The sequence below is a fragment of the Barbatula barbatula genome (genome assembly GCF_947034865.1).
Source record: "Barbatula barbatula genome assembly, chromosome: 11".
NCBI lineage: Eukaryota > Metazoa > Chordata > Actinopteri > Cypriniformes > Nemacheilidae > Barbatula > Barbatula barbatula.
In genome coordinates, this window is record NC_136774.1 from 6238854 (window position 1) to 6265390 (window position 26537).

General features: G+C 39.8%; 1 protein-coding gene across 2 annotated transcripts in view; it reads left to right on the plus strand.

Annotated features, from left to right (window-relative positions):
- Nucleotides 1–25832, plus strand: part of tcf7l1b (transcription factor 7 like 1b) — a 41363-nt gene extending 15531 nt beyond the window's left edge. Inside the window, exons 4-12 of one of the 2 annotated variants that reach the window (XM_079468287.1) lie at nucleotides 11534–11617; nucleotides 18107–18239; nucleotides 18328–18430; nucleotides 20114–20197; nucleotides 20919–21059; nucleotides 22367–22526; nucleotides 22921–23028; nucleotides 23882–23933; nucleotides 24939–25832. In XM_079468287.1, coding sequence (XP_079324413.1) covers nucleotides 11534–11617; nucleotides 18107–18239; nucleotides 18328–18430; nucleotides 20114–20197; nucleotides 20919–21059; nucleotides 22367–22526; nucleotides 22921–23028; nucleotides 23882–23933; nucleotides 24939–25402 — 1329 coding nt within the window. In that variant the 3' untranslated portion in view covers nucleotides 25403–25832. The remainder of the gene's footprint in view (nucleotides 1–11533; nucleotides 11618–18106; nucleotides 18240–18327; nucleotides 18431–20113; nucleotides 20198–20918; nucleotides 21060–22366; nucleotides 22527–22920; nucleotides 23029–23881; nucleotides 23934–24938) is intronic. The other variant, XM_079468288.1, reaches the window with a different exon arrangement.
- The last annotated feature ends 705 nt before the right edge of the window (nucleotides 25833–26537 follow it).

Sequence of the window (26537 nt, forward strand, 5' to 3'; positions counted from 1 at the left end):
GCATTCTCGGACGCAGTCGAATCCGGCTCTGTTTGGTTTCCTTTCCATTATCCGGATCTCAAGGAGAGCTTTTCAACCGTGTAGAGGTGTGAGGGCTCACGACCCCTTCGGACCCTCGGCGTAGTCCACGTCCACACTACGGAGCTCCACTGTGGACATCACCAGAACCTCACACAGCGAGGCCTGGACGCTGTTTGCTTTTCTCATTGTGTGGTGAGCTTTCCTGTTTGTTCTGTCCTGAAAAAACACAGATGATGGAACATGTTGTGAAGGAGGCTCACTGCTGTTGACAGCCGAAGAACTTCTATTGTCGCATTACACGTAAAGGATGTCTTTCAAATGAATGAAGAAATCAATGAGTGGCACGTTAAAGGAATAGTTCATCCATAAACAAAACACAAAAGGCCTTTAAAACCGGTATGACTTTCTTCTGTGAAAACTTTTCAAACTCCTAATGTGTTCATATAATGAATGTAGAAGATGCAACCTGTGGCTTGCAAGATCCAAAAGACAGAAGTGCTGAAGAACTATTTTAAAAACGTATCATAGATTTGTATGTGAACCAGACTGAAAGTAAATGAAAGACACTAAATAAGTTGGGTGACCCGTTCCTTTAACATTTGGCCTCCCTGTCATATCAAATACAAATTGTGTTTTTGCACTTAAATTAAATTAATCCAATGAGGCAACAGTTCATTGGCAACAAGCTTTTTGCATGTGTGCATGTTTGTGTTGTCTGTCATGAAAGCTTGTGTTTGTGCCCTTTGTGTACGCTTTTGCCCCCCTGTGAGCCAGTAAAAGAGCATGGTTGCTACATGTGTGTGTGTGTGTGGGTGTATTTCATGGTACAGCAGGATGTGTAGACTGAGTATTGGATTGTAAAGTTGAGTCTGAGCTCAGAGGAGGTCTAGGCTTGTCTCTATATGCTTTCACTGCAGAGGCAAACGTACACCCAGCTTTCTATAGACTGCTGTGTGCGGGCATGTGTGTGTGTCAGAGGGGCTTTAGTGTGGACACACTCAGCGCTCTGTTTTCATAATACTTGTGGTATGTGTGTGCAGAAACAAATGTGTTTAATTTAGCCTCGTCTGTTCTTTCCACCGTCTCTCTCTCTAAAATGATGTGTCATGACAGTGAAAAGGCCAGTTTAAATGGTAGCAGTATATGTTTAGCCTCTCGTTGCACAAGCCCTTATTGAGAAGCCGCACGATCAAATTTACACTCGAGCAAATATTTATTTTCTCTTTTCGGCTGCAAAAAGAGACCTTAAAGACCTTTTAAGCCTGGGCGTGATACATGTGCCTCATCTTGTTATGGCTGTATAATTTATAACATTTTTTGAATTTATGTTGCCAGGGAAAACGTGTCTGTCGCATATTTATAAAAGTTACGGCGTCTCGTTGTATCTGGCCCCCCAAATAAAGACTCTTAAACTTACCATTTTCATTAAACCAAAAAAATATCCAGGAATATCAATCCTTTTGGTTAGTGGTGTTATTTTTCTGATGTTTGATTGCATAAAATCTATGATAAATTTCTATATTTCATAAAATGCCACAAAAACTTGGCTCCCCACCCGCCAGTTTGAGAACTACTGTCGTAGACACAATTACTGACACATATTCTGCCGTTTATAATAGAAATGTTTGAGTCTAATATCTGTTTGAGCTTGACCGATATGTACGTGTATCTCCGCATCAAGGGTTAAATCAGTAACAGAAAATGCCAGGTAAGAGCAAACTCTGAAGACAGTGGTAATTGACTTAAACAATATGGCCGCCTGCCCTCAGCGCTTGAGCCGATGCCAGTTCTTGCCAGATGCCCCGATTATTTTCTTGTGGTTCTAATTATGCGTGAGGTTTCGATTGACCTTGCGTTGTGTTGTAGGATACAATAGCCCAATTATTCCGTAGTGCCCGACTCCATCAGCTCTCTCTCTTTCTCTCGTTCTATGGGTGCGGTGCGAATAATAAGCTCTTCCATGGTGAATTAAACCGTATTATTCAAACTGTGCTGTTCTCCATTAAAAAACATTTTAACAGTCTTCTCTGATTCCCGACTGGAGGAAGTCGTAGATCACCATCAAGTCACAGTCACATTTCAACCGTAACGTACCGGGCATGACAACTGCTGCGCGGTGGAAGATCCCGCTGTGCAATAAGAAATCTTTAATGTTAAAAACAAAAGGGTTTTTAACGTTTTTAGAGTATTGAAAATAAAATGTTATAAGACAGAAAATTGTGTTTTTGGGGGCAATCGTCCCAACTGTGCAAATTCAACTAAAGTGGATTTTGCTATTTATTATTGTTTCTTATAGCACCTGTATTTAAATAATTCATCATACTTCTTCAATATTTGTTAGTGTAACCGGTTAGTGTCATACCAAAGTGTATAGATCAAGTGTTTGCCATAATGAAAGCTTTTTGAAGGGCTTTTCTCCGTAGCTGATAAACAAGAGTGGACTTCAATAGAGTTGGCAATGCTGTCCTGGCCCGGTCTGATGGACTGTTGCTTACCTTAAAAGCCCAAACCATCCATCAGTCCCGATCAGACCTTGGAATCTCTCAATTGTTCAGTTAAACCTTTGGCCCGCTGCTCTTTCCCCTTACGCTCATAGAAGCTCACACGCATCTCCATTTGTCCTTTCTTACTAATCGTTCTTTTGTGTACAAGAGCATGTTAAGAGGCCCATGAGCCCTGCCTAAATAGGACCACATTGCCATGGAGATGTGTGCACTCGGGCAGGTTGGCCTTTGACCCATTTTTTAGTCTTGTCAGGCAATGAATGGAAGTGCAAGAAGGACGCCCAGGTCACAATAGACGCCCCGGTGAGAGCAGCAGAACCCTGTCAGTACCTCTTAACTTCAGTCGGTCCAGAGAGACTGAGAAATGCTTGAAATATGCCAGTGGTCTAGGGCGTATATGTCCAGGATGTATATGACTATTGACTAGGCACCTGATTTGTGTACTGTTGATCTCGAGTAAACAGTTGGGGTCTGTAGGTATAACCTTTTCATGTTTCCAATCTCTATTTATTCCTTTTTGGTAATGATTTTTCAGAAACATGTGGCTTAGCAGTTAGCGCACGACTGTGATGCTCATTTGGGCAATTCAAGTTTGAATCTGGCTTGCAACATCTGCCAGTCATCTTCATGCCTGTACGTCTCCGAGAAGTCCGCCAACAAATTACTCGCATACAGTAATTGATGTTAAGAGAGTGTACCTTTGCATTTTTTAATATACTTTTTAATAATATATATTGATGTCCAGCTGCAGAAAAGTTTATTTCGGTTCATGCAAGTTACATAAAGTCTTATCAGGTTTTCGCTTGACAAACCCAAGAACTTGTTTCACAGCATGTAGACAAAAGATAAGTAAACTGCACAAAAAGACTCTCTTACTAGCTTCTTAGACAGAAGGAGATTTGGTTCGTGGATACATTTTACATAATGAAAGTTTTCTAATCGGTTGTCTGTGCAGAAGCACAGACTCCGAAAAGCTCAAATAAATAGTGCCATTGAAATGTTTCGTCTAGCCGCACTGTAAACAACTCGCAGAGCCAAAACAAACATACCTGCATCTTGAGCAGACTTGTTAATGTGGCCCAGTTTGCCTATGAGAGCGTGTCGTCGTCCAGCCGAGGGGACGGAGGAAATCACGCAGGGATGAGGGTCTATAGACATGCTGACTAACTTAGCAGAGCTGCTTAAGAGATGCCTTACATGTATTCATGTTAAAGGATCAGTTCATAGAAAATGAAATACCTTTTATTATTTACTCACACGTGTAACTCTACTGCAGAACACTAAAGATGTTTTTAGGAACGACTTTACTTATAAAGAGACAGAACCACTGAGAGATTTCTCTATTTTCTTATTTAGAAAAAGAGAACACGAGGGAAACCACATTATACTTATTGAAATAGTTTTCCAGCTAAACAACCTTCGGTAATGCGTTATTTAGTCATTGGTTACCAATTGGGTTCATATTTAGGCCACGCCCCTTTGGGGTATTCTTACACGTATGTGAAACTTTGAGCTTTTGATGAAGTGTGGATAGACCTTTCCACAAACAAGGTCAGTTAGGGACTTTTTAACACGTATGTTTTTAACGCATGTACGTTCAGCAGCGCTCACTTGACATTTGGGTTTGCTCCTCTTATTGCTCGTCATATCTCTCTTTAAATGTTCGCTGATCTCAATAACGGAGCGCTGCTGCGGGTCCACCCAGTTTGAGTCATCATGGCGAACCTCTCCCTCCAATTAGCATGATTGCATCTGTCGTTTGCCTAACAATGACTTGTATAATTATTTAATTACCCACAACGCATCTAAACAATGGAGCTTAGTTTGAACTAGTCGGGCTGTTCTCACCTCTTTTGTGTGTGGTCAGTGGTAGGTGGTGATTGTGTGGTCAGGTTGGACTAACAGTAGGTGTTAATGACTTGCATTAGGATGCCGGCCTGTTCTGACAATAGGCAGTCGTGTGGGGCAGGACTGCGTGTGTTATCAGTGATGGGCTGCTCAGATTGAGAGATGTGATTTAACGCTTTAACACACCGGCCACTGGGAGGCCCAATTGGCTTCACCAGGGGGTCCTACATAAATACAGGCCACACGCTGGGTGATTGGCGTTATCCACTTGGGCTGAGAGCATGTATGGGGTTGAAGTGAGATGTGGTTATGAATAGGATGGCATTCTGCAGTCCTATCATATAGAGCTGGTTTGAATCAGGGTTTCAAATTATGGAGAGTGAAAACGAACAGCTTTTCCACCAGATCTGTTTTTTATAGGGACCTTCTCTTATAAATGAAAACTGCAGTTTCTACCAAAATACAATAGTTACTGAGATCAAATTGGCAGGAAAACCTGCACATTACTCGCGTTTGCAAGTTCTCTGTTCTCCAATTGGTTTTGTTGTCCTCTTTCTGCTTACGTAATGAAACAATTGTACTTTAAAATACGCAATTTTTTACGCAATCTATGTGTTTAATATATTTATTTATATAAACGGAGCCACGTCAAGATGTTAATTTTGTGAGATGTTTTATTTTGTGTTTGGGATCGACTGTTTTACATAATCATGTTGATAAATGTGCCTTGTATGCTTTGAAATAGTGTCTAAAACTTCTAAATTGACAGAATTACATAATAATAAGTGATAAAAAAATTTTTTTTTATTTAAAAGCAGCAGATTGCAACATGTTATATGAATTATTTATAATAATATGTAAAGAACTTCTAATCGGACAAAATAGTTGTGATAATTAATTGTGAGTATTTTCTTTTAGCCAAAATAATGATTTGACAGCAGCAGATTGGAGCATTTATGAATTTGCTGTAAAATGTAAAAATATAGCAATATTATTATGAATTAATAATAATATGCTAAAGTGAAAAACAGACATAATAATCGTGATTATAATTTAACCCATTATACTGCAGCCCTTAAAAAATTGTGTATTGCACTACAAATATTATTGCAACTTTACATAACTGTGACTCTAGTAACTGTATTATTTAAAAAGACATGGTTACCATTGTGTCTCCGATTCCATCATCATCTCAGAGTTTTACTCTCAACTTTTTTTAGCCTACAAACTCATCTTCCTACAGAGCGCGTCAGCCCCTCATTACCTCGACAGCAGAGCCGTAAGTTTGTCAGGCTGATTCTATTTGTGTGCTGCTGGCAGTCGCTGCTCACTCCCTCAGTAACAAATGTCCCTCACATCTGCCTCGCAGCATCCCTGGCAGTGTTGCCGCGGCTTCTCCGAGCTGACAAAGATCTCTTGCCCCCCCTCGAATTTGCTTCTGTATCAATGAAAGGGGCCGAACAATTGGACTTGGCATTGGCACCCAGCGACCCCAAGAGCATATGCCATATTCTCTCTGTTCACCAAACCAAAGGCCTCGGTGCTTGGCTTTTCTCTGGGAAATTCTCAGCCACCTTTTGTCGCATCTGTGTCCTCGCTCTCATTAGGAGGCCGCTTGACTGATGTTCGCAGTGTTCGTTGGAGACCGAGGCAGAAAGCTGGAAGAACGTTAGAGACAAGAAAAATGGATCAAATAGTTGGAGGTTGAGTGTCTGTCGGAGGCCCAGTTTTGAAGTTGAGAGACTCTATGTAGGATGAGGAATGAGGGACTTGATGCACAGTCTGTGGAACTTGGCTGGAAAGTTTTATAGCGTGATGTAGAGTCCAGGACATGTCTCTGACTCTGTAGGGTGTCTAATACAGCAGTTGAGTGTTATCCAGCTCCAAATGCATCTGTAACTACAGACAAAAATGGAGATATCCTTTCAAATCTTACCCATTGCACGGCTTGTGTGAAACAGATTTTATTGAGTAGAGTGTGACGGTAGGTTCATTGGAATATTGTATCATATTCCCTTTTCTGTCTTTTGAGGGGAATAAACCATTAGGGACTCTTTGTTACAGTAAATTTACCACTGTTAACGGGATAGTAAACCAAAAATGTAAACCTTCATAAACCGTATATTACTCCATCCGCTGTGGAAGATATTTTGAGAAATGTCTCTGGAGTTTTGTGTCCATACACTGAATGTCAACGGTTAAATATCTTCTTTTGTGTTCTGCGGAAGAAAGTCATACAGGTTTGGAATGACATGAAGCGGGTGAGCAAATTTGTGTGAACTATCAATTTAAAGGCATTTTAACTTTCTGATTTAATAACAGTTTGGATGTTAAGCCATCATTCTTTTATAAGTGTAATAAAACATTGCCTCGTTTCTGTGACTGTTGTATATTAAAATATTAATCTTGGAATATTTAGTATTTTTTCCAAAGATTTTAGGTGTTTTTAAAGTCTCGTACTTAACAACATAAACATCATCTAAACACAACATGAACAATTTCATAGTCTTTATTTTACGTCTTTATTTTACGACTCTGTTGCTTTGTTTAAGCTTAACTCAAGGGCACCTGTAATGCATTAGCACACTGCCTGATGTGTACTGTAAAGGGTAATTGGCAAATCGAGTTTATGTGTGTGTTTCTACTCCTGTGTCATTGTAAACACTTACAGGGCTCCATTGAAACAGTCCGCTCTCTTGTTCTGCCCAAAGCACTTCTCAAATTGTAACCACCCTTGTCTTTCGGAAACAAATTTTTGCTGACCAGCATAAGGTTTTTCATCGCTGTACTTCTGTGCCAGCGTGAGGACAGTTTTAGGGGGCCAGGCCCTGACCGCAGTGGCGTAGTCGGCACCACTGTTTGGATAGAGCTGAAGTGCTAAATGGACAGGATGCCAGCACACAACAGCGACAGGAATTGTGTCAGGTTGAGGTGTTTGAGAGGGTTGAAAAGCCAAAACAGAGAAATCATTTCAGGAGTTTATGGGGAGTGAACTTTACAGTTGTGATGTTGGGTGGTGAAGGTTTTCCTCATCTTGGCCGGACACACTACCAGCTTTCACTGACACGCCAAAGTCAACTGGCAATGACATACAAGCCAAAGTGGACGTAACTGACCAGAAACTACTGTTGCCTCAAGACTCCTCTTAAGATCCAAACAAACAGACAGAGGCATAAAGAGATGTTGTTGTTCGAAAGGGGTTTGTTAAGAGTGACCATTTCAAACTAGCGCTCATTTTTGTCAGATGAAATCAAGACTGTCGCTGACAAAATGTCACAATTGTATTTAAATTAAAGCGAAATAAATACACAAATAAAATGTTTCATTTACATCCATAGTAAATACTGAAATGAACTGCTATTAATAAATGCTTGTTTTGTGTTAGTTCAAGTTAGCTAAAGCATTAACTAATGTTAACAATTACAACGTTATTGTAAATTATTACTGTAAATTTGAATTAAAGCTGAAGCGCGTTCAATTATACACTTATGATAATCATAGTTTATAAGTTATGATGTCAGATAAAATATTGTGGGAAAAAGTTTTTTTCAACACACTTCAATATTGAAAGATAAGTACGTAAGGTAACCTGATATTTTATGTTTTAACAGAGATGGCGATAGAGACGTTACGGATTGCAGCTTTAAAGTCATTAAAGCTGTCTTGTAACTACACCATGTGTTCTTAGGTTTGTGAACGTTAAACAGGGGTCTGGCAAAAATCTTTTTAAATGCTAGGAGACAGATCTAGAGACCTTTACTGGAACAAGCTATCTTTACTGGAACCGATTGTATTGTTAACAATCATTTTCATGGCTTAATATGCAATTCTGTCTGTGTTTTATATCTTGGCCTGGAGTCCTTTGGTGGAATAATACATGTCCAACTGAAGAGTAGCAATGGCGGCCTTCTGTTTCTCTTTAGCAGTTGTGTGGGCCCAGTATTCATACTCTAACATTCAAGCTTTAGGCTTGTGTGTGTGTGTGTGATGGGGGAGATGACTGATGTCAACCCCAAGAATTTCCTCTCTTTCGGATGGGAATGAGGGGCCCACTCTGAACCCCCCTCAGTCACCCAGCTGTCAGGAAACAATACCCTTGGCCTGTTCAGACAAAACTCATTCCTGAAAGTGTTTTTTTCTCTCTCTGTTCCTCCCTTCTTCCTTTTGTGCTGTAATGTCTTTTCAATTTTTAACCATAGCCATGTAAACTTCCTTCCTCATAATGCTGCGCTTGAAACAAGGTCGAAGGTATGAAAGTTCAGAAGTGGAGCGGACCCCCGCATCAATTCATTTGTCGTCAGTGGAGTTGTTGAGGTCTCCTGGGGCTATCATTGAAACTGGCATTTAGAGGATTTGGAGGAGTTTGTTGAGAGAAAAGATGTTGTCTAATGTAAAATAATCTGGTGCTGTGCATTTTTCTTATTCACGCTGAGAGACAAAGCAGGCGGACTGTCAGATTCCAGTGTTTTTTGGAGAGTTTGTCTCCAAGTCAAATGTTGATTGCAGTGTAGACAGTTAGCCAAACAGCATAATAGAGAAAAACAATTGGTCTGATTTGAAGAATGCCATCATCCAATCATCACATACCTATCATTTCCAGTGTGATTGTATACACAGCGAAAAATGTTTTTCGCTCAGTATTTTTGTTTTCAAAAACATTCCTAAATCCGAATGAATTTATCTGAAAAGCGAAATGCATATGTCATTATGTTTTAAGTGTACAGGATATTTTGTTACTTGGGTGATCCGTTTTCTTTCTTCATGTTGGATTCCCCCTCTGTTTATAGATTTATATTAAATAACAAATGTGTTCTGGTTGGTTCATGAAACTGTTTTGAGGATAGGGCTGTTAAACGATTAATCACGATTAATCGCATCCAGAAAACAATGTTTGTTTACATGATGCATGTCTTTCTGCATAGTCATTTGTATTATAAACACATACACATGCATGCATGCATATATTAAAGAAAAATATCAAATATAAAAATCACTAAAAGTTTATATATCATTTATACATCAATTCTGAATGCGATTATGTGCGATTAATCGTTTTCCAGCCCTATTTGAGGTTATTTTTGCCACTGTTATCCTGCGGCTGCTTTGGACAGGATTTGGTCGTGGTGTGTTTTTTCCATTTAGACTGCAAACATGATTTACATGGATGCATTTGGCAGACGCTTCACTTAGTATCGAACCCGAGCTCTTTTGCACCGCTTCTGCATTGCTTTACTAGTTAAGCTACAGGAAAACCGATCAGGGCAAAAATATTTGACATGTATAACCATGCAAACGAGATGTGTGGAATAGATCTGTTTAGTTCTGCAGGTGCAGATTCCACATGGAACCGAGTACACAGTGTTGTATAAGATCACTGGAAGATCACGCTGTAAATCATGGGAATTGATCGATGCTGCAGTGTAATATTGAGGCTTAGGTGACCTAACTCTGGTGAAATAAACTGCCGCACTCCTTAAAATATAAATGCGAGTTTTACATCAAGCGAGATGTGTTTTAAAAAATTGAATTTTCTCGGGCAGTCCAAAAAATGCACATAAAAACAAGAGTTTCCGGGCTGTTAAAATCTGATATTCAAACCAGATGTCTGAACTGAGATTTCGAACCACAACTCCGCTGAGACTCCAGCTATGAGCTATGAGTCGAAATGGAGCGAAACGAGAAGATCTGATAAAGATAAAAAAACAAAAGCTTTGGATTTATTATTAAAAATGGCATTGTACAGTAGTGAACATCAACACACCTGTTTAGCCCACGGTGGAATTCATGCAGGCCACACAGAGAGAGTGAAGCGATGTTTGCGTGATTAAAACAAGTGACCGTCACGCAGCGAGAGGTCAAAAGTGCAGGTCTGTTCACTCGAGCATTATATATGTGCCTGCGTTTTTACCACAGTCCAGTTTTCCCGCCTCTCTCCATGGGACTTCCTCTCAGCTGTCCCCTACACACAACACACATAACATCCCTCGATAGGCACCCACAGCTGGACTCTTGTAGGAACACATTCCCAGACAAACACAGATTTCACACTCCCTCTCTCCGCTGTGCTTCCATTCCTCACGCTCGATGACTCTCTCTCGCTCTCTGTAACGTACACACAGACACGCAGGTGTCTGCTTGTAGAATGGCTCTCCGCTGACCGCTCCGTTATTTATGACTGTCTGTGTATCTCATGCTGGAAGATTCTCTTAAAGAGATTGATCAATTCTGTCTTCACTTACTAACTTTTGCACGGGTCTTGCTTGCTGTATAACAGCAGCTTGTTGTGGCCGAGAGATGTCAACATCCATAAACAGGAAAAAGACTAGTGAAGAAGTCCATACGAATTCTTTTTGGCTTTGCATATCAACCAACAAATCAAATTTAAAGGGATAGTTCACCCAAAAACCTCTTTCCTTTTTTACTCATCATCATGTCATTTTAAACCTGTATGAGTTTCTTTCGTCTGTAGAGCACAAAAGAAGATATTTTAAGAAATTTTAGTAACCAAATAACCCTGTTGTATGAGTTGACTTCTATTGTATGACTCAAAAATATCATCTTTCAAAAACAAGTTTTGAAGAACAAGTACGGTGGGATGGAACGATCTCATAATGTTAAGTTAATATTCATTTAAAGTTTCTATTTAAGCTACGTTGTGGTTTGTTGCACAAGCCATATAGAATGACGTGTTTCTTCATATGCATTAATATAAAGAAAATTAAAATAAGTAATCTTCTGGTTTTTAATAGTTTTAGCTTATTTGAATGCATGTTTTGTCTCTTGAAGATTGGTTAAACCCTCTTAAGGGTCCCGGCCCGCTGGTTGAGAAACGCTGGATTAGACCCGAGTGACTCAGGAGTGACAGTTTCAGTTTTGAGTGAACCGTTCTCAGTGCGCTGTTTGTTCATTTAACATGAGTCATGAGAAAAACCTGTCTAGACACAAACACGTTGTATTCATAAAGTGCTATTGTAAACAGGTCTGACAAAAACGCATTGCCACCCACTGAGGGGAAGCGTCTCTTAACCTGTTTTATGCCAAAGCCTTTCAATTGACACAAGTGAAAAGGGAGATTTGTACCTTTGGCCCGTCTGTATGTGTAATTGAAGTATAATTAGTGTTTATGGTGTCTGATCTGTGTGGCGTTTGTGTGTTCACAGTATCTGCAGATGAAATGGCCCATACTGGATGTTCCAGGCTCAGCAGCACTCAAAGACTCACGATCACCAACCCCTGGACACTTAGTGAGTGTTACACATCCACACACACACAGTGTACAACATCTTTGGACATATAACTTACGAAGGATTAAACTAAAACAGAATGTTCACACTTTTAAAGGAAACTATAGAAATATACTTTGCGTATTAAGTATTTTAGATTTTAAAGTATATTTTCGTGGTAATCCATAAAATAAAAAAAAGTCGGCTTGTCAAACTTGCTCTACAAAGGCAAGAATTCTGATGTCGGCACTCATGGTGCAATGTATATAATGCTGATGGGGGTTTAGACTCGAGTTTGATGTTTGCTTGTTGCTAAGCTGAGGCCACAATACCGTATGACACAAAGAATATATAGCGCACACACACAATGTTGTGTAAAATTGTCTTTCTCGCAATGCATTATGGGATTGTGTTCACTTATGTAGGTTAAAATTGCAAAATCGGCTCATAAACAATACGAATTATGACGATATTTATACACTGTGAAACATTGAATCTATTTAACGTAACGTTTCCAAAAAGGTTTGTGTTGTTTGTGTACTGAGCATATTTATTATGTTTGTATTTATTTTCACATGTACAAACAGATATATAAATTTAGGAAAAACGTACATGTATTTATTTTTATATTAAATGTCATTTAAATTATAAACATTTAAGTTTTTAATTTTGTGTTTGTCTTAAATGTAAAGATGTACATGTATGTCTTTATATACAAATTTAATATGCACAGTAGACAGACTTGTATTATGTCAACACAATCTTTTATTTTGGATGCGATTAATCGTGATTAAACGTTGCACAACCTTACGTGTACTTAAACATTATAATCAGCTTTTGACCTCATATTTTCACCTAACAATTTTACAGTATTCAAATATTGTGCATTATTGTTTGGAAATTCCACTTTAATTATTGATTATTTAATAAATATTTGAATTTATATATTACTCTCCAATGCAATGAAATACATTTATGAGTGTTGCATAAGTCTTAAAACATTTTTAGTATACACACCTCACACTCAACAGCAGGTTAAACGTAATGGACTCATGGGAAGTGTTTTAATCAGCGGTGTCGGGTAGACCTCATTGAAACTCATAAGCATGTATTGATCTTGTAATTGATGTAGTTGTCAACACTCACAGCATCTGTTAGCTCTGTCGTGGTCTTTGCATTAAACAAATAGCTCTGCGTTTCTCTTGTGACTGTAAAAGCAGTAAAATAACCTTTACTGAGCAGATGGAAATATTAACATTTGTACTTTACAGACGTGAAGGTCCTATACATCTCATCGGTTTGTTGTATTGACTTGTTAGCACCAGTTGAGTTTCAAGAACATGCCACCATGGACAGGACTACGCCACTCCTTAGATAACAACGATCGCTGTTGGATAAGAAGTGACTTTCCTGTCGAGCAGATATGTAGACAGGCTGGTCAGCTCGGTTTGGAGGTAGTTTGTGTCCTCGGCTAACCCGTGTGGTTTTGATTTACCTCTGATGAGAGGTGATACATCTTATCTGATCGTCACATTCCTGCTGTGGTGGCTCATGTGGGAATGTGTAATGGTGAGACAAAGGCACACGCAAACACAGATATGAGAGGCAAATTGACCCCAACCAAACCTGTGTAAATGTGCAGTGGGAGGAAACTTCAGCACACAGATCCTCGAGTTTGAATTAGATGGACAATATGGCAACATAATAGCAAACTTTTTTTCACGCAGAATCACAATATTTCATAATATGATCACGACCTTTGTAAAACTGTGAAGATTTTATGCCACAGATCTCTACACTTCAAAAGTTTTGATGGAAGATAAATTGAAGGTTTTGAACTTTATTTAACTTCAAAATATCATGACTATGTTGCTGTACATTTCGTTTGTTTTATCATTTAAAGCCTTTTAAATTAGTGTTAGTGTTTTTAGGGACCACTGCACATTTATCAGATTATCAGAAAAGTGAACTATTAGATATCAACATTTCACTTACTGAGGTGTGCCATACCATCTATAGTTGTGATTCCCAGGCTCAAAAGAACCATTCAGCTACTTGGCAACCATTTGTTTTTTGTATGACTAATTTGTTGCTCTTATTTAGCATGAGACGTGTGTCTATACGTTCTCTTTCGATGAGGCCAAACTGTCTCTGCATTAAAAGATGATTGGCAATGTCATTATTTAGTCTTTGGCCCGAAGGCAATCCACGTGCATGTGTGTGTTTGTTTGTTTCAGCCTTCTCTATCCAGCTCCGAATCACTTTGTCACAATAACCCTAAAGCACACCATGAGATTGTCCTTAAAAAACAAAGTGGTCCTTGTTTCACCCCCAGCCTTGTCAATGGGCCTTTATTGTATTTACCTAATATACAACTTAATAAAATGCATTCACCCGCATTACGGGAGCAGCAAAATATGTTGCAACCGCTAACGTGAAATCAAATTAGCTGTACTTGGACAGCAAGTATCAAGGATTTGATGAGAACGCCGTATTCCACCATGACGCCCCACCGGCCCTTTTTTACAGCAGACAGCTGGAACCAAAGCATTTGTGTAACCTTGGCGCTGGCTTGCGAATTGTTTGAGAAACACATCGGATCTCGAACGTCAGACTGCCAAGAGGGGAGTTTGCGTCTGGGCGTGAAGAGGGTAACTGAAGGATGACCTCAGGTGTATTTTTATTTAATGTTATACTCTGTTTGCATCTCAATCAGACGTCGGCGGGCACAAAGTATCACCAAACAGCAACTGTCCACCGTGTACGTGAAAAATACCACACTTATGGCTACTATGTGTATGAGCACGTGGACACTGGGCGTTTTCATTTACATTTTAATCGCTATACAGCTGGACAGAAGAATTGCAACAAGTAGTTCATGTGTCCTGCTGTCACATGAATCTTGGCATTTTGCTACACTTTGGTAATGCATGCTGTTTTTGAGCTCTCATTACAGCTACAATCTGTAACTTTGGTAAATGAAAGATAAGAAAAAAGATGTTATTGCGCAAGTACATGAATCAGGGTTCATAACGTCTCCTTACCTTTCCACGATTCACAATGGTAAGCTTATAATCAGGCCCGGGACTAGGCTGGCTCAACTGGGGGAGGCAAACACATATTCTGATCGGGCAGATATATAATCATAGATAATTGCATGCATACTCTTTACACAATTCATAATAATAAGTAATCATTTAATAAAAAGTAATTCATTTTTAATTACTTTCTTTGTTCGCTATATATTTTTGGAGGGGTTCCAAGAACAATCTGGGGGGGAAATGCCCCCCTTAAAAGTTACAGATGGCAGCTTTTATTAAGATACTGTGTGAAATATTTTTTGTTTTAAAAAGGTAAATCCTGCATTATAATTTATACACAGGACAATTAAAAACAGAAAATAGGAATGTATTAGTCAGAGATGCTTAAACGCATTTAGCCACGGTGTAACTGTTAGCATCACAGCATCGTTTCCACTTTAAACAAATAATATAGTAACATCTGCACTTAAGGTTTTCGCCTTTAAATGTTTGCTCAGATTACAATGTGCGACAAGTGTCATTTAAACAAGGCAATCCACTGTTCGTATTCATCCTTACTTTAATTTCTTCTCCAAGCCCTCGTTCTCTCAAAAGCACACTCGCACGCTGAGCTTTGTCAGATTGAGCCCATAAGGTCTCTATGCTAATGTGTTATTCTGTTCACTCCGAAACGTTCAATAATTCAGGAGACGGGATTGTTGAGTAGGCCTATTCTGTCGCACCTCCTGGACCCCGTGTGTGTGTGTGAGAACTGACTGACACTGTTTTACTGTGTCAGCATGTGATAAGTTAAACCAGCTGATTGGGTTAGTGAGGGTAGCGTCGAGGTCTCGGATGGGAGGGCTGTGTGGGTTGAGCTTTGGGGCTCTATATTGTACACAGTCGACCACTGGTTGCGTAGGAGGTATTTTAGTACGACACGGGAGATTTGTGGCTTTCTTAGTAAAGGAGCATTTGGCCATTTCCACGTTCGTCCTCATCTGAGTATTTCATATACGCTTTACATGAGGCACAGAGTAAAAGAGCACAAACGGGCGATGCAAGTTCGAATCTGACCCCAACGCTGGTCCCCGATCTTGGCATCAAGCCAACAAAAGAATAAATTCTAACATAAGTTGTCGCGTTTGGTTCGGTTTGGTTGTACGCAAGAATGTTTTTACACAGATTCGTTCTGCTTGTGTATCATGAATGAGGCCCGCTGAGTTGCACTGCCGTCAGATTCATAAAATATTGTATGAATGTGTGTGTGTGTGTTCTCAATGTGTGCATGTTGGCCAGTTTTATGTAATGTTACCTCTTTGTTAGGCTGACAGGATCCCTGGAACTGAAAAGAAGTTGAAATGATGCCCACATAAATACCAATCGACCACTTGAGCATTTGTGTTTGCTTTTGAGATTGTGTGTGCGCCTCGAAATCCTGATGTCACATTCTGCCCACTCTCACATCCGCTTCCTGTCTGGGTGACAAACAAATCTTTGCTATCCCAGCATGCCATGCATTCGTCTTTTTTCTTCTCTTGTTTTCATGGAGTTTTTGAAAAGGCTGAAAAAAACCTCCCACTTGAAAAAAGGAGAGAACACACACACACACACACACAGAGAGGGAGAGCTCAGGAGATTTGGTTGGTTGGTTGGTAACTCTTGTACCCGGGGGCTGTTTGCCTAGTAATTCATCTCAGATGTGAAGGATTCAGAATCATGTTTGGAGCAAAGTTCTCCTCCCCTCTTCAACACGGCTTCCACAGCCAGCAGTAGTCCTGTCTCCTTAGTCTGGCCCGGCAGAGTTTTGCCCCTTTGCCAGACCACCACCACTGCGCAGTCTGCTCAAACCCTCCGCCAGCTCCAGCGCCATTCAACTGTCAACCTCTTCGTTTCTGCAGCTAGGATTTTTGACATTCATGCCCCTGTAGATACTGGATACCAAAATGCCGTGAACTTGGCAGGGACTGCGTGGAAATCGTTGACAGCTTGTTTGTGAATTTTAAAAAGCAGTCAGTCTTTCAACACAGCGGATTAAACGTCTCCGCTGTAGCCTGTCCCCTTATGAAAGGAAACATCGGACAACAAACCATTAAACTTCACTTTAATTCACGTTCCTGGTCTGACGATGTATCCGTGCAGGTTGTTCTGTACTAGGCATGTGACCGTATCAAGTTTTTACATCGCAGTAATTGCTAGGACTTTTAAGGCGATATACCCCAAAAAGCACAGGTACGTCTGTAAGATGTCTGCTAAAGATCTGGAAAACATCTGCTGATTTAAATCACCTGATAAACATCTTTAAAAAACAGTTCTGTTTACATTCTAGATTTTTTATATCTTACGCGCGTCTGACAGGAAACATCATTAGACGTATCGCAAATGTGTAAACCGTAAAAAAAATACGCCCTGTAGATGCTAAATAGACGTCTCTAAAATGTATGTGTGCTAACAGGCACGGTATTATCACTACATGTATTATTAAATATAAGAGCTAGTCGATTCATTTCGTACACCGTGCAGACTTCGGTTGGAATCAACATGCCCCCTTTATTTTTCGACCCATCTTCTAGCCCACTCTTCCCGATCCAGACAATCTCACTGACATATGTCAGATTTTGTGAAAAATGTGCGGTTTTGTTTTGGACATAAAAGGCACTGTGTGTTCATTCTCTGATTTGTCATCATTCAATTTGACTGTCTAATATTGTCAAACAATTTTAAGATTGTGGATAGATGCCAAATGAGATGGTTTACATTGTCTTTCCTCACCTTTAAAAGCTGTTCTGCTGACGCCCAAACCCTAGAACTTCGCTGCGGTTTTCAGCAATGTTTTCAGGATGATAAAATATTGATGCAGTCATTCTTTTGTCTCACACATGTGCTTTTCAGAACACGTTTCTCACTCTCTTTTACTAACAAACATATACTACACTGCCTTACTTCAGTCAGCCGTGAAGAACGGGGCTTCAATTCTTTAAGTGAATACGTAGCCGATCAAATCATACACGTTATAATGTTTTCTGGTGTCATTTTCTCGAAAGTATTTTCAGGTCAGTAAGGGCAGATAGCCGTGTGATAATGTTTAGGAGCTGTCATGAGGTACAGACTGTGTACACACAGATTTGGTGTGGCAGTGGGTGTGAGGCTGTCTGGCACAGCACTTGCTTCTCCCAGCATTCCTTGGTGCGGGGCCAGATTGCTTCATGCACTTCTTGTCCCAAACACGTATTAAAGACAGATAGCCTCAAGTGTGAGCAACCATTCTCTTCTTATTACCCAAGAGTCATTGCAGTTTAAATGGCCACACAGAGAATGGCTGGGGGGTTGAAGGAATTTGTGACATCAACCAAATACAAATATCATTTCAGCCAAACAACTTTCTTTATTTAAACATTGAAAATCTTTATAATGTTTATTAAGAAAGTAAATGGTGCCATTTTTGTGTTGTCTCCTAATCATCCTTAAATCTTCATGTTTTCTTTCTCAGTCTAATAAGGTCCCGGTGGTCCAGCATGCTCACATGCATCCCCTGACCCCCCTCATCACCTACAGCAATGAACGCTTTTCTCCAGGAACTCCTCCATCCCACCTTTCACCAGAGATAATGGACCCAAAGACAGGTATTACACATACACACACATTATTCAGACGTTTCTGTTAAAGGATTTTTCTTTCTTCTGTTATTTGATTCTACGACTGTGTTGCCAGGTATTCCACGGACACCTCACCCCGCAGAGCTGTCCCCTTACTACCCCCTGTCCCCTGGAGGCATGGGACAGATCCCTCATCCTTTGGGGTGGCTCGTTCCACAGTGAGTTTCTCAAACCTGATCTGTTATTACACGCACAACTCTGTCCATTCGTCAAGATACAGATTCTGGTTAGAACAAGGTGTGTCAAAATAGAACGTTAATGTTATGAACGTTATGAAAAACACAATTACTGATATAAAGGGTTTAACTGCAAAAACAGATTCTCGATCTCGTCGACAAACTAAACTGATAATGGATTTTAGTCAACAGACTATGATTAAAACTAATTCAAAATTTGCTTTCAAAATTGACACCAATCTTAATTCTTATTTCATTTAAAGGAACAATACGTGATTTTTAACAGGATCTATAGACAGAAATGCAATATAATATACAAAACTATTTCTTCAGACCTTACGTCATGAACCGTTATGTTTGTAATAACTTAAAATAAGCTATTTCTATCTAGCGGGTCTACATACATTGAATTCGCCGCCATGTTTTGTACAGCAGCCCTAAACGGACAAACAACTCTACACACATGCATTTCCTCTCCCTCTACCCTGTAAAACGCGCTCTCGCTCTCTCTCCAGTTTTACTGCCAACACGCTCTCTCTTTCTCCAGCATCTGGACGTGTACAATATTAAAGCAGTTCCAGATAAACAATGACGCTTTAAACTACTTTGTCACACAGCTAATATCACATACTGAACCGAATCAAAGCAACCTCCTCGGGGGTGATTTTTAGACGATCTTTCTCTCCAACGTCTCTCTGCTGGAAAGTATCTCCATAGATATATATGAGTATCTCCGCTAAAAGCCTTAGTACCGCGGCTCCTAACGCGTCTCTGCTGGAAAGTCTTTAAAATATTAACGCAGGTCCTGACTTTTATCCTTCTTTTTATACTCAAAATCCACAGACCTTTTATTTCATGTAATAAATAAAACATCGCTCTTTCTAAAGTCTTTCTAATGCCCGCATGATCTCTTCCCTGTGTCAACATGAGAACAAGCGTTGTCGCAGCCGTCAACATATTTTTGTACTGGGATGTTCGTTGCAAATCTATAATACAACACTAGTGGCCGCTGTAAGTAAAAAAACTGAGCCTTTAAATTGTTAATTCTTCAGTGACAAACATGCAGTACAGAAGCTTAAGTTAAGCCTTAAAATGTTGAAATTCTTAAGTTGTATGTTGCAAAAAAAATTCAAAAATATCATGATGTGTACCGTACATGAGCCCAGCATCGAACTAAGAACCGAATCGTGTGCCGAGTGTATCGTTAGTCGGCAGACTAATTTCCGGTCGTATAACATAGTATGGGAAAAAGAGGATTTTTGGCCGGCAAATATGGGTGTTTTTTTAGATATAAAAGAAAGTGATATATCAGCGATATGAGCACACTGTTGAGCCAAAACAACTCGATAGTGTTATACGACCGGAAATGAGTCTGCCAACCCTTGCGTCGTAAAAGCTCACCGGCACCATCTTATGCAACTAGCCCATTTATTGGATGTATTAAAAATAGCCATAGCATTTTTAAATGAGATTGGCAGCAGGTTGATACTTAGAGGGGAGGAGTTAACGAATGCTCTGACCTAAAGCCGTTGAATATGAGAGTTACGACACTTGATATCGCCGCCGTTTTTAATCTTCAAAAGCACTGCAAGATAGAAAAAGTGCTGTAATGAACCACTGAAGAACCTTGATTTTTAAGACTAAATGTATTTATTTATTTCTCAGGCAGGCCCAACACATGTACCCCATCACTGCTGGAGGTTTCCGGAACCCGTACCAAGCTCTTGCCATGAACGCATCCATGTCCAGGTGAGCGTGCCTTTCCTACATTACACATTCATGTCACTCGACATTTAAGAGGTGTGTGTCTCACTGCTTAACCGCACTGGTCAGCGATTATTATTTTCATTTTATTAGGAGTCGGCTGTTATTTTACACCTCAGTAAGTTTATTGAGAGTGTCGCAGAGGAAAGAATGAAACATTGCTTACTATTTCCGGTGAACACAAAGCTCCATTGTGCGTTCACCTCACCAAACTCAGTGCTGGGATCTGAAACGTGTCCCGCTCAGACTGTTGTAGGAAGTGGTTTCTATACATTTTGGAAAGGGGTGTACTTGGTTTAGGGGGATGGGGGTCTCAGGTGTCGCACTCTTCTGCGTTACCACAGAAACAGCACACTCGGCACTTCACCTATAACAAGAGTGGATAAAGGAGCTTTGTAGCAGTGATTATATGGACTGAAAATGACATGAACAGAAATAAGAACGTGTTAGTGTAGGCAGAGTATCAAGACGTGTTTGCTGGATGACATAAGCTGCTCTGTTTGAGTCAAACGCTGTGTGTTATTCTTGGGGGATCAAGATGTGTGAGCTGGACAGACAGGAGTCTAATGAGGGAACTTCGATGACTGGTATATGTTGTCTTAACCTAACGTTTGGCACTCACACAAGAGAGACGTGGAGAATGCAGGTCTGAGATTGAGATCTAGACCATCAAATAGAAATAACAAATTCTTCTGTCGATTTTCAGTTTGGTATCCAGCCGCTTCTCTCCACATATGGTTCCTCATCATCCTCACAGTCTTCATCGGACAGGAATTCCTCACCCAGCTATAGTGTCCCCGGCTGTTAAACAAGAACCCAACGGAGGCATCAGCCCAGCAGCTCACACGTAAGTATGCGCACACTACGCTAAATCTTTGTATGTAGTAGTAACTTTGTATTAGCACCTATCGCACTATTGCTCTTTGTATGACATATCGCTGCTTGCTCCCTGAAGTCTTTGTAAGTCGCTTTGGATAAAAGCCTCTGCTAAATGACTAATGTAAATGTAAATCTGCGCTTTCGATTTTCTTTACTTCTTGAACCAGTTGAACCAAGGATAGATTATTAGTTCTTACAACATTTTACATGATATTGACGAGAAATAATGCGATATTCAATATGTCATGCAATAATGCTATATTAAAGTTAATATAAAAAAATGTGAACTTTATTAAAATAAATAATTATTTAACAAAACATATATATATATATATATCAGGGCTGTACAGTGCGGCCTATATGTGGCACACGGTATGAAAAAATTGGTCTGTGCTACGAATAAATGTAATAGTGTAGCACGCGTGCGATACAGTTTGGCAGGTGCATCAGACAGAGCCACAGTGAAGTGCGTTTGTCGTTGTGCTTGTTCGTTTGGGGGGTTAACTAATGGCGCACCACTATTTATTTGAGTTTTTGTTTAGTTTAGTCAACTTGTTGTCCGGCTGCATCGAGTTCATTGATCAAGAGCCCTATGATCTGTGCGATGTGATGGAAGGAATCACGAAAGCAGAATTCTACTAGTTCATACGATGTCATCTGCGTGTCTATGAGTGAATGAGTTACACACTTTAACATGTTAAAAGAATGACACTTGTGGATCTTACTATATGAGGACATGAACACATGAACTTCATCCACACAGTTTATTTTACAAGCATTTCACTGTTTGAGTGAAGCAACAAAACACACTGAAACTCAAACGTCTTCGCGACTACCCGCCAAAATAAAAGTCCAGACTGTTCTGGACTTTCTGTTTTCTTAAAGATGATAACAGAAAACAGACATGTACTTGTGCTACAACTGTTTGGCCTGTGCTACAAAACTTTTAACCTCTGTAGCACCGATGTTATGTGCCAAGAAAGTTAATGTACAGCCTTATATGTATATATATATATACATTACATACTATATAAACACTCTTTCTGAGGTAAGAAAGCATCATCACAACTTCTAAAAGAAAATATATATATTATAATATATAATAAAGCAGTGCTATACCTGAATATTTGGGAAAATAAAATGTTTAGCACTATGTTTTGTCTGCCGACTTACCACTTTGGTAAACACAATTCTTTCTGACTGGCACTCCCTTACACACATCACACACATACACATACAACACGTGATAAACAATCAACTGTCTTATGTTTGCAGGAAGTCTCCGGGTCCGACTAAAAAAGAGGAGGACAAAAAGCCACACATAAAGAAACCCCTCAACGCATTTATGCTGTATATGAAAGAGATGAGGGCCAAAGTGGTGGCCGAATGCACGCTGAAGGAAAGTGCCGCCATCAACCAAATCCTGGGTCGCAGGGTGAGCAAACAAAAACAAGTGGGATTTGCCTACTTACAGATGGCAGTTGTGTTGCTCAATCTAGAGAACATTTGATTGGACGGTAATCTGTGGAGTCATCAATGTTTTTGGTTTACTTAAGTGGAATAAAAGTTGCACATTTTAAATGTGCTAAAGTTTTAGGAGTGATGACATCAACGACGACTAAAAGCTTCAACACTGCCATTTTTGTTTATTGGGGTCTTTAAAAATCAGGTGTTAACAGGACGCATGGACCAGATTTGCATGTTGCATGACCGTGTGGTCACGTGATATAGGTGTAAATGCAGGCACTGTTTTTGCTTGTGTATGCAGCTTTTCTGTGTACGGTATATATATGCGGGCCTTTGGCTGACTTTATTGTTTGTGTTCGCAGTGGCATTCACTATCTCGAGAGGAACAGGCCAAGTACTACGAGTTGGCCAGGAAAGAAAGGCAGCTGCACTCTCAACTCTACCCCGGCTGGTCTGCCCGAGATAACTATGTGAGTCTCATACACACACAGTGCTGCTTTTAGTATAGACTTAGTATCTCACCCTTATGTTTCAAACTAGCATGACTTTTTCTGTAATGCACAAAAGAAGAGATTGCAAAGAAGCTACTTGTTGCTCTTTTCGGTTGCTAGGATACTTAATGGGGAATGGAGCATTGAAGGGATTGTCCACCCAAAAATGGAAATTGTGTCATCATTGAGGGTTCCAAACCTGTATTAATTTCTTTGTTCTAATGAACACAGAGAAAGATATTCGGAAGAATTTTCATTTCTGAAAACATTTCTGAGGCCTCATTGACAACCATAGTAAAAAGATTATTGCATCATTTTGTTGTTGTTCTGTTGCCAAATATCTTTCTTTGTGTTCAACCGAACAAAGGAAATTATTACAACTTGTGGTTGGAGTAATTCATGACAGAGTTTCATTTTTGGGTGGAGCATTAATATTAAACCACCAAAAAAGTGGTACATACGATCTATATGGCACAATATTTGAAGTCTTCTGAAGTCATATATGGACGGAAATTGTAGTTATTTTTTAACTCTACATCTGCTTGACCTCTTTGGCATTTTTAGAATTTGTCTTGTTTATGTACCGATCATTCAGACTAATTTTGATTTATTGAAAAAAGAAAAGACTATCCAGCTGTTGCATGTCTTCAGAAGATTGATCCACCAGTCATATTGACACGTTTGTGGTTTTGTTTGTCTGTTTTTTTTTTACATATACATTGCTAGATTAACACAAAATGTTTGCCTTCCTTCACCATTGCTGACTCTATCTGTCTCTCCGTCTCTCGCGCTGTTTCTCTCACTCACTCGCTGTGTATTATTTTCTATGCAGGGTAAGCGGAAGAAGAGGAAGAGAGATAATAAGACAGACTCAACACCAGAGGGTGAGGACAGATATACACACTCACACTGCCTTTTCTCTCTCGCCTTGTTCGTTTCTAACCTCGCACTCTCCTCCCTGCTCTGTGACACGCAGCTTATGAAGTCCAGTGCTAGCACAGGCAGGTATGTCGGCGGGCTCAGGGCCGCTCACACAGGTCACGTTTCTGCATTCTGTCCGCAGCGTTTTAAAAAAAAGCTAATCAACCCCCCCCCCCCCCCCCATATACGTATTGCTGTTTTTTCTGCGTCATACGGCAAGATTGGCATGTTTTTAAATCTTTTGACATGCATCCCATGTCCTTTTTATATTTCTGTACTTTATGAACCAGGTGGCAGGATATGAATATTGATTGTGTACATTCAATAAAGGATGTGCATAAGAACATTTATTGCAAGAATGAATCCTGTGTGAACGCCCCTCAGACAGCCAGTGACAGTCACAGCAGTCTCTTCTTAGTGGTCATACATGCGACCCACGACATCCATTCGAATACTTTGATTTCGGCAGATGTACACACGACTTCATTTCCATGCTGTGACCAATGGTATAGGTGTATTTTACACAACATGTCAAGGTCTCAGAGCAGGTTGTTCATCAAAATCTTTTCTGTATTGTGAAAAAATCACCGTCAAACAATTTTTTTTTAATTATAAAGTGCATTTTATATATTATGGTCATATTTATTACATTGGTGTTCATGCAAATAAATGTCTGTAAAATAATTTAATGCAGAGAGTTTGGGGTTAAATGTGACCCGGGCATGTTTTCGGATGGTTCACCTGTGTATAAGTTTTAAAGGTTGTGAATAATTTTGTACTTAAGGTTGCCGTGACTATGTAATCATTGCATATAATATCATGTTCTTTGCTAAATTTCCCCTAACGGAGTCGCTCGAATGCTGTGGTTTTATCATTCATTGGCTTGCATTCACTTGAGATGTCAGATAACATTTCGAACCTTCCAAAATTCGTCCTATTTATTTTGCCCGTTTTCTGTTCCCTCTCAGATTTCTCATTGCCAAATAAGAAGCCGTGTGTGCAGTACCTCCCTCAGGAGAAAATGATTGACAGCCCTGCCTCCTCCCACGGCAGCATGCTGGACTCACCGGCCACGCCCTCTGCCGCCCTGGCCTCGCCCGCCGCCCCGGCCCCTACTCATTCTGAGCAGGCTCAACCGCTGTCACTCACCACCAAGCCCGATCGTCAACACCAGCCTCATTTCTCTCTTCTCTCCAAACCATCACCGTCATCTATTTCAACAATATCCTCCTCCCAACCGAGCCTCTCTCTCCCTACATGCTCCTCAGGCAGGCAGTTGACTCCGCCCCTACTCTCTCGGCCACTCCCCTTTGCCTCTTTGCATGCCTCCCTCCTGTCCCCGCCCTCCCCATTCCATCAGGCTGCCCTTCACTCCCATCATGCTTTGTTCCAGTCTCAGCCGCTCTCTTTAGTAACCAAATCAGCCGACTGACTCTTCAAAAGCAATTCTCTCGTACTCTCTTTTAAATAATGCTGTATATTGCTTTTTACCTTTTGGAGAAATAGATGTCAGGTTAACTTTTTTGATAAATGAAAAGAAAATAAATATTATCGGTCAATATTTGATCATCTGCTTTTCTGTGTCTGTATAAAACAATGTATTTTTTGTAATGTCTACTTTGGAACTGGTTTCTTATTTGATGCATTATTCCAGTAAACTTGTATAAAGAAAACATGTATTAAAAACTACTTTTAAAAGACAAGGAACAAAAGAATTTTAAGCTTGCCTGTAATTATTAATGGTAGTTTTGGAGTTTAATTCATAGTACTGGCAATTTTATTAGACCTCTTTGCAACGACCCCCCCTCTACCCCAGTTTTGAAGTGTGTGAACTTGATAAATAAAACTTGTAAATTGTTTCTAAAAATGGTGGTTCATGTCGTTTTTGAGTCAATTATCAATTACTTGTGTAATAAATTCTAAAAGAGACATCAATTGTTGGGGAAATTTTGCTTTTATTTTTTTATGCAAAGGAGAAATGATTTACAGGTATCTACAGTCAAATCAAAACTATGTTTACACAAAAATCATGTACTAAAACTGAAAAAAGCATTTATGTGAAAACATTTTTTAAACGTTTGTGTAGAGGACATAAAATAGACAAAAACAAAACGTTTTATGCATGACAGGCCAGTTATCAACGCTATAAGCGCGTCTAAGTGCTGAACCTATTACGCATGCGCATGAGATCGCGTTTTTGTAGTTTGTATTCCAAATATTTGCCCTTTAAATTCCGTTTCCAGGTTTCCAAAATGCATGATTTTGTAGTAAACATCCCCTCCATTACTCTTCGTGAATGGCTTTTTGGAAAAAAATGCATTCACAACAAGCTAGAAATGTTGTATTCTTTTGCAAAAAAAGGTATTTCCAAGGTTGCACGTCAATGTTTTATCATTTCTCATGTTTCAAAATCTGCCTAAAACGAGAAGGCGATTTTAAACACTCGAAGCACAATAAACAGCAGTAAGTAAGTGTATGTTCTGAAGAACCCTGCTGATGTGTGAGAGGAATTAAGAGTTCAATCTTTAATAGGCGGAATTTAGGCAAACCGCACTGGAAAATGAACA